The sequence below is a fragment of the Ranitomeya imitator genome, chromosome 4 (assembly GCF_032444005.1).
Source record: "Ranitomeya imitator isolate aRanImi1 chromosome 4, aRanImi1.pri, whole genome shotgun sequence".
In the NCBI taxonomy this organism is placed as follows: Eukaryota; Metazoa; Chordata; class Amphibia; order Anura; family Dendrobatidae; genus Ranitomeya; species Ranitomeya imitator.
Genome location: NC_091285.1, coordinates 619,252,148 through 619,269,217, shown reverse-complemented (window position 1 = coordinate 619,269,217; position 17,070 = coordinate 619,252,148). Strand labels below are relative to the sequence as shown.

The 17,070-nt window shown below is 42.5% G+C and overlaps 1 protein-coding gene across 2 annotated transcripts in view; it reads right to left on the bottom strand.

Annotated features, from left to right (window-relative positions):
- PROM2 (prominin 2) overlaps nt 1–17,070 on the bottom strand; it is a 119,089-nt gene that overhangs the window by 9,291 nt on the left and 92,728 nt on the right. For both annotated transcript variants that reach the window (XM_069766597.1, XM_069766596.1), the window contains exons 17-21: nt 16,261–16,353; nt 12,238–12,291; nt 10,096–10,176; nt 7,841–7,909; nt 1,416–1,505 (exon numbers count right to left, since the gene is read on the bottom strand). In XM_069766597.1, coding sequence (XP_069622698.1) covers nt 1,416–1,505; nt 7,841–7,909; nt 10,096–10,176; nt 12,238–12,291; nt 16,261–16,353 — 387 coding nt within the window. The remainder of the gene's footprint in view (nt 1–1,415; nt 1,506–7,840; nt 7,910–10,095; nt 10,177–12,237; nt 12,292–16,260; nt 16,354–17,070) is intronic.

The following is a 17,070-nucleotide window of genomic DNA, read 5'->3' as shown; positions in this document are numbered from 1 at the left end:
GAACGAATAGAACGCAAGTACATACATTCGCTTGCGTTTGCACAAGGGTCTACTTACAGAAATCCCATGTGCCAATGAAATTCTCCTTGAAAATTTTTTCATAACAAATGCAAAAATAATGCCAGCGCATGTAAAAACGCATGCAAACGTGTGCAAACGTTGCGGTTTTTATTCGTCATGTGCAAGTTGAAGCGGATAAAAACGCAGCGTTGTCATGCGTTTGCATGCGTTTTGCCATGTGTTTACGGTTGCGTACGAAATGCTGCGGACTCAACCGCAAATGTGAACCTAGCCTTAGTGGCATTGCATCAATGGCAGCAGAACACAGCTGCTATGGTCCTATGAGTCAGGAAGGACCAGAGCTTAATGGATCCTCTCCATGACCGTCGTCCAACCACTTCTCCCAGCTTCTGCCATATTTGTTGTCGGGAGGAGTTGTATGGAGTGGGGCTCACATACAGATGCTGGTTATTTTCCACAGCGGACATCCCCCATAACTACTGCGATCACAGCATTTCAAGCCCTTAGATGCTACAGTGCATACTGACCATAGCATCTAAGTGGTTAGACAGATAAGAAATGCACCCTCAGTGACCCCCAGTGGACCCCATTAGCAGGAACCCAATGGCTTGTTGACACTGCAGCCGTGAGTCCATGAGTCGGCCCAATTCGAACCTTTGCTATGAAGTCCCAGCATTTCCATACAGTTGTGCTCAAAAGTTTACATACCCCGGCAGAATTTTTGCTTTCTTGGCCTTTTTTCAGAGAATATGAATAATAATGAATGATAATGTTTTGGGTTGTCATTATGATTTAAAAAGAGAAAACACAGTAGTTTGACAATAAATGGCTTCACCCAACCACTAACCATGAGTGGAGAAAAAGCTTTGGTGTTATCATTCATATTCTCTTAAAAAGGCCAAGAAAGCAAAAATTCTGCCGGGTTATGTAAACTTTTGAGCACAACTGTATGTGCCCCTACTGACTATGCTTTCTAACTGTTCAGTTTAGTGCAATCTATTGATCTCTGTTATCTGCCTTTATATTGTGAGAAGATTCTGACTGGAGGCTTCAACATGCTTACTGGCAGCAAGACCCAGAAAATGTCTGCCCATATGATTATTAAGGTTTACCCTACCATAGAGGTTTTTTTTCTGGTCCCCAAGGACTTCTGCGTGCCACTGTTTTGCTGTAACACAGTGTGCAATGGAGCATGCCATGATTTATTTCTCCTTGTTTGACCTCCGTTATGTCATCCTTCAGTTTTTCTCACATTGAATGTATACAAGACTGATATGAGCAGGACTCTTTACAAGCCTATCCTACGGTAACTCGGCAGTAATATAACTTTGGAATATATCTATATAATCTGTGCACCGCATCTATATTGAACATTTGCTTGTTATTCCACTCACCCAGGGGTCGGTCACATTATCGCAGACCACAGTGCGAGCATTGTCAAGTGTGGTGGACACTGAGCGGCAGGAGGCGATATTATTTGTGATCTGGAATAAGAATGCCTACGAGTCAGTTCTGCAGAAACACAATGGACTGAAGTCACTTCTATCAGCTGAATGTCATTCATGGTATTATGAGCAGCTTCTATTTCATTTTCTTCTGTCACAGATACTGTTTCTGGTGCTCCAAATCCACGGAGAAAATCATTAGTGATAATTTCTGTAATAATATTTGAGCTCTGATTGTTTGTTTTTTTTCATGAAAAATGTATTTTCACTCATCATAAATTATGCATTTTGGCTTTACCAGAGGTTTTTTCAAAAGAATAATAACTTTATGTTTGAAAAAGGCTGGTAGACCTGAAACGCATCATTTATGATGTTCTGATGATCTAATGGAATAAATTCTGGAAAACTACTTCAACACACGTGACTAAAGGTCTAGCTATAACTAAGTGCAAGTGGGACGCCATCTCTTGACCCGATCACTGCTAACTTAAAAGGAATCTGTCAGTAGGTTTTTGCTATCTGAAGACAGCATTATGTAGGGCAGTGTTTCTCAACTCCAGTCCTCAAGACCCACCAACAGGCCATGTTTTTAGGATTTCCATTAGGTGTGCAATCCTAAGAGATCCTGAAAACTGGACCTGTTGGTGGGTCTTGAGGACCGGAGTTGAGAAACACTGATGTAGGGGTTAGCAGACAGATTTCAACTATGCCTCTCCTATCAAGTTCCATCCTATTGTTTTATTTGCAGTGATTGCTTTAGCACCAGGAGCTTATCATTGTTCAGACACAGCAGCACTTGAGCCCAAGTCCGACTCCGCCTCTTCTGTGATAAGCAGCTCTCTGTCTATGGGCTTTGTACATATAGAGCCTGGTGCTTCCTTTCAGCTCTGTTGTGTTGCTTAATCTAAAAGCTCTGATTGTGTCAAAAAAGGTTGCACCCAGTAATCTAAGTGATACATCATCGGATTCATGGTCTCTTTGCCTACATTATGCTGCTCTCAGATAAGATAGCAATATCTTGCTGACAGATTCTTTTTAAGAGTCCCGACTTGAAGAATATGTGAGCTTTACAGTCCAAGGGTGAAGAGCCGCTTTATTATATGGACAACTGCTGTTTGTGTGTGCGCCACGGACCATACATGCACCCATTATAGTCAATGTGCCAGTGCACACACCAATTTTCCACATGGACTGACAGTCTATGTAGACCAAATCTCAGCATGTGCTACAAAAGTCTGACTAGTGCATGCAAGTAGCAGGCAGCTCTTGCACTCATCCAAAGTATGTCCATGGAGTCAATCATGCCCACAATTTGCAGATGTGACTGGCTTGATTTTCTTACAGGTGTCGTAACGTCAACTTAACAAGAGAATGCACTCACCATCTGTTAAACTGATGTAACTCTGAGCATGTCTACACATGTATACTAATGTCAGCAGTGGGAAGGTTGATTGACTGCTATAGATTTACAGTAATTTTGACCATGGAGAAACAACAAGGAAACAGCCCAGAAAATATGACCTAGAGGATCTGCATATACAACCGAAACGATGGAGGCTAAGAGTATGTAAAATCCTCCAAAGAGATAATAAAGAGGAGAAAAAAAAATGGGATCTTCAGAAAGTAAAAACTAATAATCAGCTTTAGGGCTAGCCCAGACTTCTGTATTATGCATATGGGTGCTGTCGGAGTTAACAGCAGACAGCACATTGACAGCACACTGACCAATGTTATGTAATTGTTCGATTAAGATGAGAGTTTTTTTACATGGACTGAGGGCCCATGTGAAAACAATTGCAGCATGTACTAGTCTCGTCCGTATTTTGGGTGAGACTCGCCTATTCAAGTCTATGCATGCACACAAAAAAAATTGAGATCCCATATGATTCATCCCTATAGCATCCAACTTTTATGGCAACAGTGCCAATATTAACATAGGAAACTACACTGCTCAAAAAAATAAAGGAACACTAAAATCCCACATCCTAGATATCACTGAATTATTATTATTATTTATTATTATAGCGCCATTTATTCCATGGCGCTTTACATGTGAGGAGGGGTATGCATAATAAAACCAGGTACAATAATCTTGAACAATACAAGTCACAACTGGTACAGGAGGAGAGGGCTGACCCAAGGGATGGGTGAGGATACAGTAGGTGAGGATAGAGCTGGTCGTGCAGTGATTTGGTTGATCGGTGGTTACTGGAGGTTGTAGGCTTGCCGGAAGAGGTGGGTCTTCAGGTTCTTTTTGAAGGTTTCGATGGTAGGTGAGAGTCTGATATCTTGTGGTAGAGAGTTCCAGAGTAGGGGTGATGCGCGAGAGAAATCTTGTATGCGATTGCGGGAAGAGGAGATAAGAGAGGAGTAGAGAAGGAGATCTTGTGAGGATTGGAGGTTGCGTGCAGGAAACTACCGGGAGATGAGGTCACAGATGTATGGAGGAGACAGGTTGTGGATGGCTTTGTATGTCATGGTTAGGCTTTTGTACTGGAATCTCTGGGTAATGGGGAGCCAATGAAGCAATTGACAGAGGGGAGAGGCCGGGGAATAGTGGAGGGACAGGTGGATTAGTCGGGCAGCAGAATTTAGAATAGATTGGAGAGGTGCGAGAGTGTTAGAGGGGAGGCCACAAAGCAGGAGGTTACAGTAGTCGAGGCGGGAGATGATGAGGGCATGGACTAGGGTTTTTGCAAATTCTTTGTTTAGGAATGTACGGATTTGTGAAATATTTTTGAGTTGAAGGCAGCAGGAAGTGGAAAGGGCTTGGATATGCGGTTTGAAGGAGAGATCAGTGTCATGGATTACCCCGAGATAGCAAGCTTGTGGGACTGGGGAGAGTGGGCAGCTGTTTACTGTAATGGATAATCGATAGGTTCATTGGGGGGGTCCCATGAGAAGGGGGAAAGACAATGAATTCTGTTTTGTCCATGTTAAGTTTTAGAAATCTAGCGGAGAAGAAGGATGAAATAGTGGATAGACATTGAGGGATTCTAGTTAGTAGGGTGGTGATATCTGGTCCAGAGATGTAGATCTGTGTGTCATCAGCATAGAGATGATACTGAAAACCATGAGATTCTATGAGTTGTCCCAGGCCACAAGTGTAAATGGAGAAGAGCAGGGGCCCTAGAACTGAACCTTGCAGATAGGGGGCGAGGTGAGGAGGTGGTGTGTGAATGGGAGACACTGAATGTTAGGTATGACGAGATCCAGGATAGGACCAAGTCTGTGATGCCAAGGGATGAGAGGGTCTGAAGTAATAGGGAATCGTCCACTGTGTCAGAGGCAGAGGACAGGTCCAGGAGGAGGAGGATAGAGAAGTGTTGCTTGCTCTTGGCGGTTAATAGGTCATTGGTGACCTTAGTTAGGGCAGTTTCAGTGGAGTGGTGTGACCAGAAGCCTGATTGTAAGCGGTCGAAAAGGGAGCAGAAAGATAGATGGGAGGACAGTTCAAGATGGACCTGTTGTTCCAGTAGTTTTGAGGCATAGGGGAGAAGTGATATAGGGCGACAGCTAGATACACAGGATGCATCAAGAGAGGGCTTTTTGAGGATAGGTGTGATTGAGGCATGTTTTAAGCTTGAGGGGAAAACACCAATTGTTAGTGATAGGTTGAAGAGATGGGTTAGAGTTGGGATGAAGACTGTGGCGAGGTTTGGGATGAAGTGGGAAGGGATCGGGTCAAGTTCACAGGTGGTGAGATGCGATCTTGAGAGTAGAGTGGAGAGTTGATCTTCTGTAATGGTGGAGAAGTTGGTTTCGGAGGTGGAGGGCTGGGTAGTTGGGAGGAAGGGCTCTGGGGGTTGTCGACTAAAACTGTCTCTGATGTTCTCAATCTTCTGCTTGAAAAATAAGGCAAAGTCTTCAGCCGAGATGAGTGGGGAGGGACGAGGTGCTCGGGGATGGAGGAGAGAGTTGAAGGTGTTGAATAACTGTTTAGGGTTGTGAGACAGGGAGGATATGAGAGACGAGAAGTAGGAATGAAATGAATGAAACATTCCAGTTGTAAATCTTTATTCATTACATAGTGGAATGTGTTGAGAATAATAAAATCTAAAAATGATCAACATAAATCATAACTAATATCCTGCGGAGGTCTAGAGTTGGAATGATGCTCAAAATCAAAGTGGAAAATGAAGTTTCAGGCTGATCCAACTTCAGTGGAAATGCCTCAAGGCAAAGAAATGATGCTCAGTAGTGTATGTGGCCTCCATGTTCCTCTGTGACCTCCCTACAACGCCTGGGCTTGCTCCTGATGAGGCGGCGGATGGTCTCCTGAGGGATCTCCTCCCAGACCTGGACTAAAACATCCGCCACCAACTCCTGGACAGTCTGTGGTGCAACGTGACGTTGGTGGATAGTGCGAGAGATGATGTTCCAGATGTGTTCAATTGGATTCAGGTCTGGGGAATGGGTGGGCCAGTCCATAGCTTCAATGCTTTCATCTTGCAGGAACTGCTGACACACTCCAGCCACATGAGGTCTGGCATTGTTCTGCATTAGGAGGAACCCAGAGCCAACCGCACCAGCATATGGTCTCACAAGGGGTCTGAGGACCTCATCACGGTACCTAATGGCAGTCAGGCTACCTCCGGCGAGCACACGGAGGGCTGTGTGGCCCTCCAAAGAAATGCCACCCCACACCATTACTGACCCACTGCAAACCGCTCATGCTGAAGAATGTTGCAGGCAGCAGATTGCTCTCCATGGTGTCTCCAGACTCTGTTATGAATTTGCCAATCCTGGTGTTCTGTGGCAAATGCCAAGCATCCTGCACTGTGTTGGGCTGTGCGCACAACCCCCATCTGTGGACGTTTGGCACTCAGACCATCCTCATGGAGTCGGTTTCTAACCATTTGTGCCGACACATGCACATTTGTGGCCTGCTGGAGGTCATTTTGCAGGGCTCTGGCAGTACTCCTCTTTTTCCTCCTTGCACAAAGGCTGAGGTAGCGGTCCTGGTGCTGGGTTGTTACCCTCCTATGGCCCCCTCCACATCTCCTGGTTTACTGGCCTGTCTCCTGGTAGCGCCTCCAGCCTCTGGACACTACGCTGACAGACACAGCAAACCTTCATCCCACAGCTCGCATTGATGTGCCATCCTGGATGAGCTGCACTACCTGAGCCACTTGTGTGGGTTGTAGAGTCTGTCTCATGCTACTACGAGTGTGAAAGCATAACCAACATTCAAAAGTGACCAAAACATCAGCCAGAAAGCATTGGTACTGAGATGTGGCCTGTGGTCCCCACCTGCAGAACCACTTCTTTATTGAGTGTGTCTTGATAATTGCCAATAATTTCCATCTGTTGTCTATTCCATTTGCACAACAGCATGTGAAATGGATAGTCAAACAGTGTTGCTTCCTAAGTGGACAGTTTGATTTCACAGAAGTTTGATTTACTTGGAGTTATATTCTGTTGTTTAAGTGTTCCCTTTATGTTTTTGAGCAGTGTATGTTTGATCATGGACACTTTAAACTCTTGATGTTTAAATATGGTTGTAAAAAACAGACACACGGATGTAAAATTAATGATATGGTCTCAGTCATGAAAAAAGCATTGGCCTATGCATTTAAGGGGGATAGCGGGGCTTTACAAAACAAAAAATGTATCTAAGCACTAACAGGCAGGTAGTTGCAACTTACTTGCCTGTTGTGGACGGCGCCGTTCTTCCCCAGCACAGAGCGGTCACAAACCGCTCCTGCCGGGAATTTGGCTGCCTCTGCTGATGTCACATCTACAGAGCGGAGGCTTCTTTTCCAGTCAGCTCTGTCACATCAAGGATATGCTACCATTTGCATTGTGAAAAGTTTTTATAATTTAGTGTCAATTCTTAATTATTGCTCAAATTAAGCTAGTCTACTAGATGCAGAAGCAGGTTCTACCGCGACTAATCTATAGCAATTGCATCCAGTGAGTAATAAGCTGGCTGTCATACATCTACACGCCCAAGAAGCTTACAAAGACATTTACAGCTAAGAACAGCCTTGGTATTTGCAATTAATTCATACCGTTAAGGACTTACTAAAGAGATTGCGTTATGCTTGCTTAGCACGTTTTAACTTGTTGCAGGTCATATAATTCTAATACTCTATTGTAATCTGCCGATAATCTGTATAATCTGTGCTGATACTCTGGAACTGCCGACATCCTGCATAATTACAAGGCAGTATGAGATTAAAAAAGATATCTGTTTTCCACCACTCTTGTTGCTGGGTTGTGTCTGGTATTGTAGCTCCGGTATGGATGGAGGAGGCAGAAGTGCAATACCATACATGACCTATGGACAAGAGTGGCGCTGTTTCTGGAATTAAAGAAGAGTTATTAATTTAAGGTCAATACTTGTTAGTGAAATTTTAATTGTAACTTACAGTTTGCTTCACCCAGTCAATGTACTGTGAAAAATATCCTATCGCTTGATCGAGCAGACACTTGCTCTCCTATAGAAATATCCAGAAAGTGAAATGAGTAATATAGTTTATAGTTAAATTGCTCAGACGCCACAGCTGCTTCAATGTAGTCATGTATTAAAGTGACATATAGATAAAGCACAATCAGAAAATAAAACGATAGGGCCGATTCAAAAAAATTCTGGTGTAAAACTCTTTAATAAGTCGTAATATTTTGGCGCAACTCAGAACCTGCACAAGGATATTGCAACTTTTGCCATTTTCATAACAGTTCTGACCAGCTATGCCGCCAATATGGGCAGTGCATGGGTGGTACAGAGCGTGGCCACACCCGCTAGTCAAATTCATGAAAAGTTATACCCTGTAGTGATGGAAATTAGTCCAGAAATTGTACTTAAGTCACTGCCTGGAGTCCATATCTGCTGGAGGCGCGTGACACTTGTAAGATGTAGCTTATGGCGTGAACCTCTTAATGAGTTAGGCGCATCCTTATTCATGTCCCTCCATAACCCATCCACACCCTTTCAACAGTAGAATCCTTCTGGAAGAGCTGCTTTCCAAGTAGTTTTTGAGTGCGCACGAGTGATTTGTCAACTCCAGGAAGTCTGGGACGTCTCACCTTTTCTAAGAGGTCTCTGAACACTCCAGAAGAATTGGCAAATTTTGGTTATACTGAACTGAACTCAGATCACCCTAAGATAGGGATGCGGCCATAGTGACTTTCTTTCCTCCTAAAAAATGAACCTACGCAGATCTAATATATGTAGTTAGTAATAGAAAGTCATATAAATAATGCTGAAGTGACACTAATATCAGTCAAATGACTATACTCTGTGTGCAGAATTATTAGGCAAGTTGTATTTTAGAGGATTATTTTTATTATTGATCAACAACTATGTTCTCAGTCAACCCAAAAGACTCATAAATATCAAAGCTTAATATTTTTGGAAGTTGGAGTGGGTTTTTTATTTAGATTTGGCTATCTTAGGAGGATATCTGTTTGTGCAGGTATCTATTACTGTGCAGAATTATTAGACAACTTAATAAAAACCAAATATATTCCCATCTCACTTGTTTATTTTCACCAGGTAAACCTATACAACTGCACAAAATTTAGAAATAAACATTTCTGACATGCAAAAACAAAACCCCCAAAAATTAGTGACCAATATAGCCACCTTTCTTTATGATGACACTCAACAGCCTTCCACCCATAGATTCTGTCAGTTGCTTGATCTGTTTACGATCAATATTACGTGCAGCAGCCACCACAGCCTCCCAGACACTGTACCGAGAGGTGGAATGTTTTCCCTCCCTGTATATCTCACATTTTATGAGGGACCACAGGCTCTCTATGGGGTTCAGATCAGGTGAACAAGGGGGCCATGTCATTATTTTTTGTTCTTTGAGACCTTTACTGGCCAGCCACGCTGTGGAGTAGTTGGAGGCATGTGATGGAGCATTGTCCTGCATGAAAATCATGTTTTTCTTGAACGATACCGACTTCTTCCTGTACCACTGCTTGAAGAAGTCGTCTTCCAGAAACTGGCAGTAGGTCTGAGAGTTGAGCTTCACTCCATCCTCAACCCGAAAAGGTTCCACAAGTTCATCTTTGATGATACCAGCCCATTCCAGTACCCCACCTCCACCTTGCTGGCGTCTGAGTTGGAGTGGAGCTCTCTGCCCTTTACTGATCCAGCCTCTGGCCCATCCATCTGGCCCATCAAGAGTCACTCTCATTTCATTTAGGACTTTTCAGAGCCCCTCAAATCTCTCTTCTGACCCATTTTGCCAAAGGAAAGGAAGTTGTCTAATAATTAAGCACACCTTATAAACGGTTTTGATGTCATTAGACAACACCCCTCCTCATTATAGAGATGTACATCACCTGATTTACTTAATTGGTAGTTGGCTCTCAAGCCTGAACAGCTTGGAGTAGGACAACATGTATAAAAAGTATCATGTGATCAAAATACAACTTGCTGAATAATTCTGCACACAGTGTACTCTTTTCATGTCTTGTCACATTTCTTCAAATACTAAAGAAAAATTCAAGTACATAGCTCTACTGACCCTGATGACTGAGGGGTCCATTAGCTTTTCTTCTACATAAAAACTGTCCCGTATTATAAATGGCACATGATAGGTGGGTGACTTGTTACAGATTTTACAGTGGAGGTTCCTCTGAATAATACCATTCAGTATGTGCAACTTACATTCTTCAGTTGATCAATTGTTCCTTGAATCAGTGGTCCTTTCAGTGTGTAGATATTTTGCACGGCACGTTGTATCCCAGCCTTAAAGAAAAAAGATGGGACTTGTCTTACAAAACAATTATATGCTATATGTGTTGCAGCAGGGGATCTCTACTCACATAAGGAGATTGAGCCCAATTCATCAAAGTGTTATTAAACTGGTATTAAACACTATAAAAAGTCGCAAAATTTTCATACCAGTCTAAGGAAGCTCGGCCAACATGGACATAGAATGGATGTGCCTGCCGAATTCACCAGACGTTACTTATTCCAGAAATGCTAGAGTTTCTGGTGAAGGCACATGCCATTGGGAAGATTCCCCCAAATCCTTAAGTGGCAACCTCTTCGTTCTCTACCTCGACAGATCGTACTCCACCACATCCTTTCATTAAGACTGGCATGAAGAACCATGAAAAATGGCCCTGACCTACTGTACTGCTCAGATATCAGAAGAAAACACAGAAAAAAGACAAGTGCAAATAGGACAACTGTGAGGTAAATGGGGATAGGGGGTGAGGAAGTGCTCACCTGATGAGGCTGTGGCTGGCACAGCTCCAATAAATACTGTGTTGTAATTAGCCGAGAAAAGGAAGAGCTTTTTTTAAAACTAAAAAGGTACTGATGTATAACACTGACCGCGCTGCTGTTGAAGATGAGTATTTTCACACTCTTGGAGAAGTTCATCTAGTTTTCTATTGATGCGTTTCAGGCTTGGACCAAACTTCTTTTCAAAACAAACTACAGATCCGTATTTACGGTAGTTATGAAAAAGGTTCGGTCTTAACCTAAAACGTGTCAATAAAAAAACTGCCTGAACTTCTCCAATAGTGTGGAACTACTCATCTTCAACACCAGCACAGTCCGTTTTATACATCTGTACCTCTATCATTTATTAGATTTGTGACGAGGCAGAGATTCCACAGCTGTGATTCTCATGTCTGATCTTACTTTCACTCGCCTGCAGTAATCTGGAAACTGTCCTTTGCGCTGCTTTGCAAGTCATCCCCTGGACTCCTAGTCCTCGACAAGCAGCCCACACACCTAGATACTTCATTATCGTGCAGAACGTGGGCCTCTTGTAGGCTTTACTGGGGGGAGTGACAGTGAGTTCTGAGATATAAATGAAATCTCTTCAGCTGTCCACACTTTATATGACTTCACAGTTTTTCATAAATCCCATTAAAAAATAATATTGCTTGATGTCTTATATAGACTGGAAGTGGGAAAGCAAAGGGTGCAAAAACTGTTTTTACATGTGTCCATGTTGTTGGGTAAGCACCATGCCGCATTGTCTTCTGTTGGCTCCTTCCTGGCCCCATGGACCATTTTTACACTTAAACAATAGAGCTCCCATGGGTGGTGCTGTGTGTTCCTAGGGCTAAGCCGCTTTGTACTAGAAGCTGGTGATGATCAGTGGTCAGACCCCAGTTGATTGGGTATTGGCAGCAGATCCCAATATTCCAATATTTTCTGTGATTCCAGAGCATGTTTATGGTAATGTTTGTGTACGCCTGAGCACTCAGATGGATGATTTGCCTTTTCATGATGTAATAGGGAACCTTCCCACAATCAGTAATTGCTGTGGGGTTGTCCAAGACTGTGATATTGATCACCTATCCTTAGGATAAGCCCAGGGTATCAGAGCAGTGGAGATCGGATACCGGACTTCCCCGCTTATAGTAGGTCCTGTGGTGGCTGAAAGTACACAATGTATGGAACTGGAACACCACAGTGTCATACATTCTGTAGTGGACATTCTTGGGTACCTCAGTTCAGTTTAAATTCAGGTCTATATTTTTCTTCATAGTCCACCGAAAAAATTATTGACATATCTAGTTTTGATCTGAGTGTCAGATCAAAATTCGACAATGCAAGTCTATGGGTCTGTGGAAAACATCAGACCGTTTTTTTTTGGATAGAGACAAAATGGTTGTGTGACCCTAGCCAAAGGATCCGTCATCTATTAATTACCCATTTACCCATGAGCTGTAATACGAGACTAAGCTTATGAAGAAGATTGGTGGTGTGTAGAGGAAAATGCTAACCTTTATCCTCACACAACACCAATGTTATTTCATGAAGAACATAATGGACAATACTCACATTAAGGTTAGGAGCCAACACAGCCAAGGATTGGGCACTGTTGTTTAACTCGCCCTGAAAAAAGATAAATTAGAGAACATTTTTGCACCATACATTCTAATCTAGAAAAAACTATTCTTCCAATGGTGTACTTGATATTCATCATAGGGAAATTGTTTTGTGGTAGTGGTCAATACGTCTCCATCCCGCCCCAGCTCCACCCACATGTCAATGAAAGCTAAGAATTGCTATTAGCTTTATAATTTCTTTATGGATATAAACGAACACCCTGAAAATGGTGGAAAATAATGCAAATAAAAATCGCAAAAAAGTGCCATCAGAAAAAAAGGACTGGAAAAAAACTCTTAGGAAATGACCAAAAAAAAGGACACTTACAAAAGACACTTCAGGTTTACACAACTTCAGAAAAATGGAGACTTTCTTGAAGCGTTTTCTGCTTGAAAAATAGATGCTGTTGACTGCTGGAGTGAACATACCTTTAAGGTATGTGCACACTGAGTCTTTTTAGTTTTTGAGGAGTTTTGAGGAGGATTTGGAGAGATTCCACTGAGGTTTTGCGCCAAAAATGTCAAAAACTTAGAATGAACATACCCTTGACTTTTATCCACACAGAGTTTTTTTGAGATGGACAAATCTGATAAGTTTTTCAAGTACAAATCTGAAGCTTTTTTCTGCAGACTCTTGAATGGACAGTGCCTAGTTTGGAATATATTCCAGCCAAATCTGCTATATAGAGGTGATAAGCACTTTTTTTCCCCTACCTCCTGTTTTTCAAAACCAAAACATCTTCAGGAATAACCCCCCCCCCCAATAAAAAAACTCCTCATAAGAACAGCAAATAAAAGTCCTCAAAAAGCTCAGTGTGAATGCAGCCTTAGTATTATTATTAAAACTCATCAAGTGTTCCATAATAGCTCTTTTTAATTTTGTACTATGTCTGCCCTATCATAGGTACAGCCATAACGCAACTCAGTAGGGGAGAGTTACCAAAATTGTGAAACAGGAAAATGTACTTATTGCCGATAACATTGTCAAAGTGCAGCTTTGCATGAGATATAAAGTCAAGCAAGCAAAGTTTTTCTTTTAGCCAGTTTGGAAAACTGAGGCCCAATATATTCCTTGGATTAGTGCACGTCTAGCCGTAGCTTTATCACTATTAATACTGTTATTTGTTATAAGAACTTTTTTTATGATTTGTTATATAGTCTTTTAAATGATAAGGTTTTTAGAATATATGCACTATATGCTTCTACTACGATGTTTAACTATAGGTAATGCCTAAATGATTCATGCGTAACTAAAGATGGAATTGATTTACAAACGGAAATTCCATTGGTAAAGAGAAATTCTCCTGACATTAATATTACCACTATAATAATGCATCGAAACCCAGAGATGACTCTTCCCCGGGTGCCAATTAAGCTCTGATATATAACCCTTGGCATTTTGTCAAAAATACAACATAAAACATTAATAATAGAAATTCCTGACTCACGCAAGTTTAACAATTAAACCTGTTATCACAGTTATTATGCGTCACTATTAACAGGATTACATGAATTCTATAGTTAATACTTAGAACTAATTACATAAAAGCAATGAAAATAAGCAGTGATATCCAGTTTTAGACTATAATGACTGATTTCAAGTGGCACACTTGGAGAAGAGTTCATATCTCTTACATCAGGGGTGGGCAATTATATTTTCCCAAAGGGCCACATGAGAGACTGACTGTTGTGGAGGGTGGAACCAATAGGATGAAATTATTCTGCTCAATATTAATATTTTTTTATATTAATATTAATTTTACGATAGGGCTGCTTGTAACATGTCTTCTTACCTGTAGCAGCTAATCAAAACCATATAATTCACTGTTTCCTGTAAAGTTTCTAGAAATAAGTAAATCACACTGGTCCAGTAATACAGCCCTGCACCTTGATGAATTACTCCCACCACACACAGTATGATGTCCCCACAACTATCCACACAGTATGAGGTCCCCACAACTATCCACACAGTATGATGGTCCCCCCAGCTATCCACACAGTATGATGGTCCCCACAACTATCCACACAGTATGATGTCCCCACAGCTTCCCACAAAGTATGAAACCCGCACAGCTCCCCACACAGTATGATGGTCCCCCCAGCTATCCACACAGTATGATGGTCCCCACAGCTATCAACACAGAATGATGTCCCCACAGCTTCCCATAAAGTGTGAAACCCGCACAGCTCCCCACACAGTATGATGGTCCCCCCAGCTATCCACACAGTATGATGGTCCCCACAACTATCCACACAGTATGATGTCCCCACAGCTTCCCACAAAGTATGAAACTCGCACAGCTCCCCACACAGTATGATGGTCCCCCCAGCTATCCGCACAGTATGATGGTCCCCACAGCTATCAGCACAGAATGATGTCCCCACAGCTTCCCACAAAGAATGAAACCCGCACAGCTCCCCACACAGTATGATGGTCCCCCAGTTTCCCACATAGAATGATGGTCCCACAGTTCCCACACAGTATGATGGCCTCATAGCTCCCCACACAGTATAATGGATTTCACATCCCCACACACACACAGTATGATGTCCCAATAACCCCTAGCAAAGAATGATGCCCCCATAACTTTCCAAAACAGAGTAGGCAAAAGTATGATGCTTCCCCACAGCACCCCGACATAATAAGTTGCCTCTACTAGTGGTGTGTTCATCATGTTACTTTATGGCAGTGTGTTTGGATTGGATTGCTTTAAAAAAAAAAAAAAACAGTGATATAAAGCAACATAGTCCTGCAATTGAGGAAATTAAAGGATTATCCCCACAAAATCAATTGATCTCCGATCTTGACTTAGAGGATAACTTGTTGATCCCTGTAGGTCAAAATCACTTGTACACCCAGTGACCCTAAGATCAGGTCTCTGGACATTGAGAATGGGGCTCTGCAGCACCCATCCTGAATGGAGTGGTTTTTCGCATTCACAGCCTCCTCTTCATCCATTGTCTATGTGACAGCTGAGCACAGTGGTCTACTATTTCTGTCAGTCCTATAGATAGTAATGGAGCGGAGCTGAGCATGCGCACTTTCACTCTATTAATTAGGTTGTCTGGTCCAAATCTATAAGCCTGCAGTCACTATGGAGATTAGGGGATTCGCTGGATTCTGACCCGGACCGGAGGGTATGTATGCGTTATACATACTCCTGGACAGATTTCGTCCAGCGGGTGTGGCATTGCTCCATACACTTGTGTTGAGTGAGGCCGCACCCTGTCTAGTTGCATGGTCATCCATTGGGCATGGCCGACTAGAGAGCGAGGCTTCACTCCACACAATTTTATGGAACCAGGCCTCACCCACTAGACGGGCTCTGGCCAGGAGTATATATTACTCATACATACCCTCTGGTCCTGGCTCAGAAACCAATTAATCCCTGCCGGGAACAGTGCATGCGGTGGGGTGATTCATAAGTCTGCAGTCACACAGAGTGATTGCAGACTTATTGATTTGGACCGGACAACCCCTTTAAGGAAACGGCATCAGAGCCCTCTCAGTTATCAGTAAGTTATCCAGTATCCTACGATTTTTTTTATCAATATCCATTTAAATTATCAATTTATAGTCATAATTAACTGCAGTACTGCCCTTAGTTTCCGAGATCCATACAGATAATACAATAAAGCCCTACGCATCGTAAACCGCCAGGGATTTCAGATGATGACATCTTGCCAATCCGAGGCCTCCAAAAATTTTAAGAGTTCTGGTATAAGAACCCTAAATCACTGCAAATATCACCTTGACTGACTAACTAACATATCCCTGATTTTGCATTGACCCCTAAAACAGGAACATTATGGCTAGCCAGTCATCAGCCAACGATGTGATGTAGCACGTGTAGGAAGTAACAGAAGAGGGGAAAAATGTGCTTAATGGGCTCTGTTGAAAGCACCAACAAATTTGGTGCCCCCTTCTTTTTTTAAGATTGTCATACTGTAGGTCTGTTGTGCTATCGATACCTACCATGATTTTCTCTAGATCTTGTGCGGTGGCATTTTGTATGTCCCTCAGAGCGGCTGCCTCATTCTCCAGCTGACTTCTTATGGTTGCGTTACTCTGAATGAGGATAAAATAATCCAACAGGGAAATGAATGCTGAATCCTGGTGTCATTAGAAAACTCAAAGATTAATGGTGGCATTACTGTCCTGAATCCTGATGATGATTATTAGCAGATACAATCAGTAGAGAATTACAAGATACAGCAGATGTCATGTAAGCTGTAAATCAGAAGGTCAGACAGGGGACAGTCAGAGGGCCAAGGTTAACAGACAGGTGGCTTTAAAGGGACTCTGTCACCTGAATTTGGCGGGCTCTGTTAACGGTCAGATGTGAAATACACAGCACAGCGAAATACTTCCGGGACATAGTGCGCTGGCACATGCGCACTAACGCTTTTTGGCTTTGCCCGCAGTTGGGCAAAGCATACTGCCCGTGCGCAAGGCGAGATTGCACTGTGCACGAGTGTACTACGGAGGAAACCTAATCAAATTCAAGACAATATTGCAGCCAGCGTGAAAGGAAGGGGTGCATGAAAGAACAGAAAACACCGCCCATCTGACCATTAACAGAGCCCGCCAAATTCAGGTGACAGAGTCCCTTTAAATAAAGTGGACAACAAGCAGTATGTGATCTAAAACACACACACACACACACACACATATAAATATATATATTCTGTATATATACAGTACAGACCAAAAGTTTGGACACATCTCATTTAAAGATTTTTCTGTATTTTCATGACTATGAAAATTGTACATTCACACTGAAGG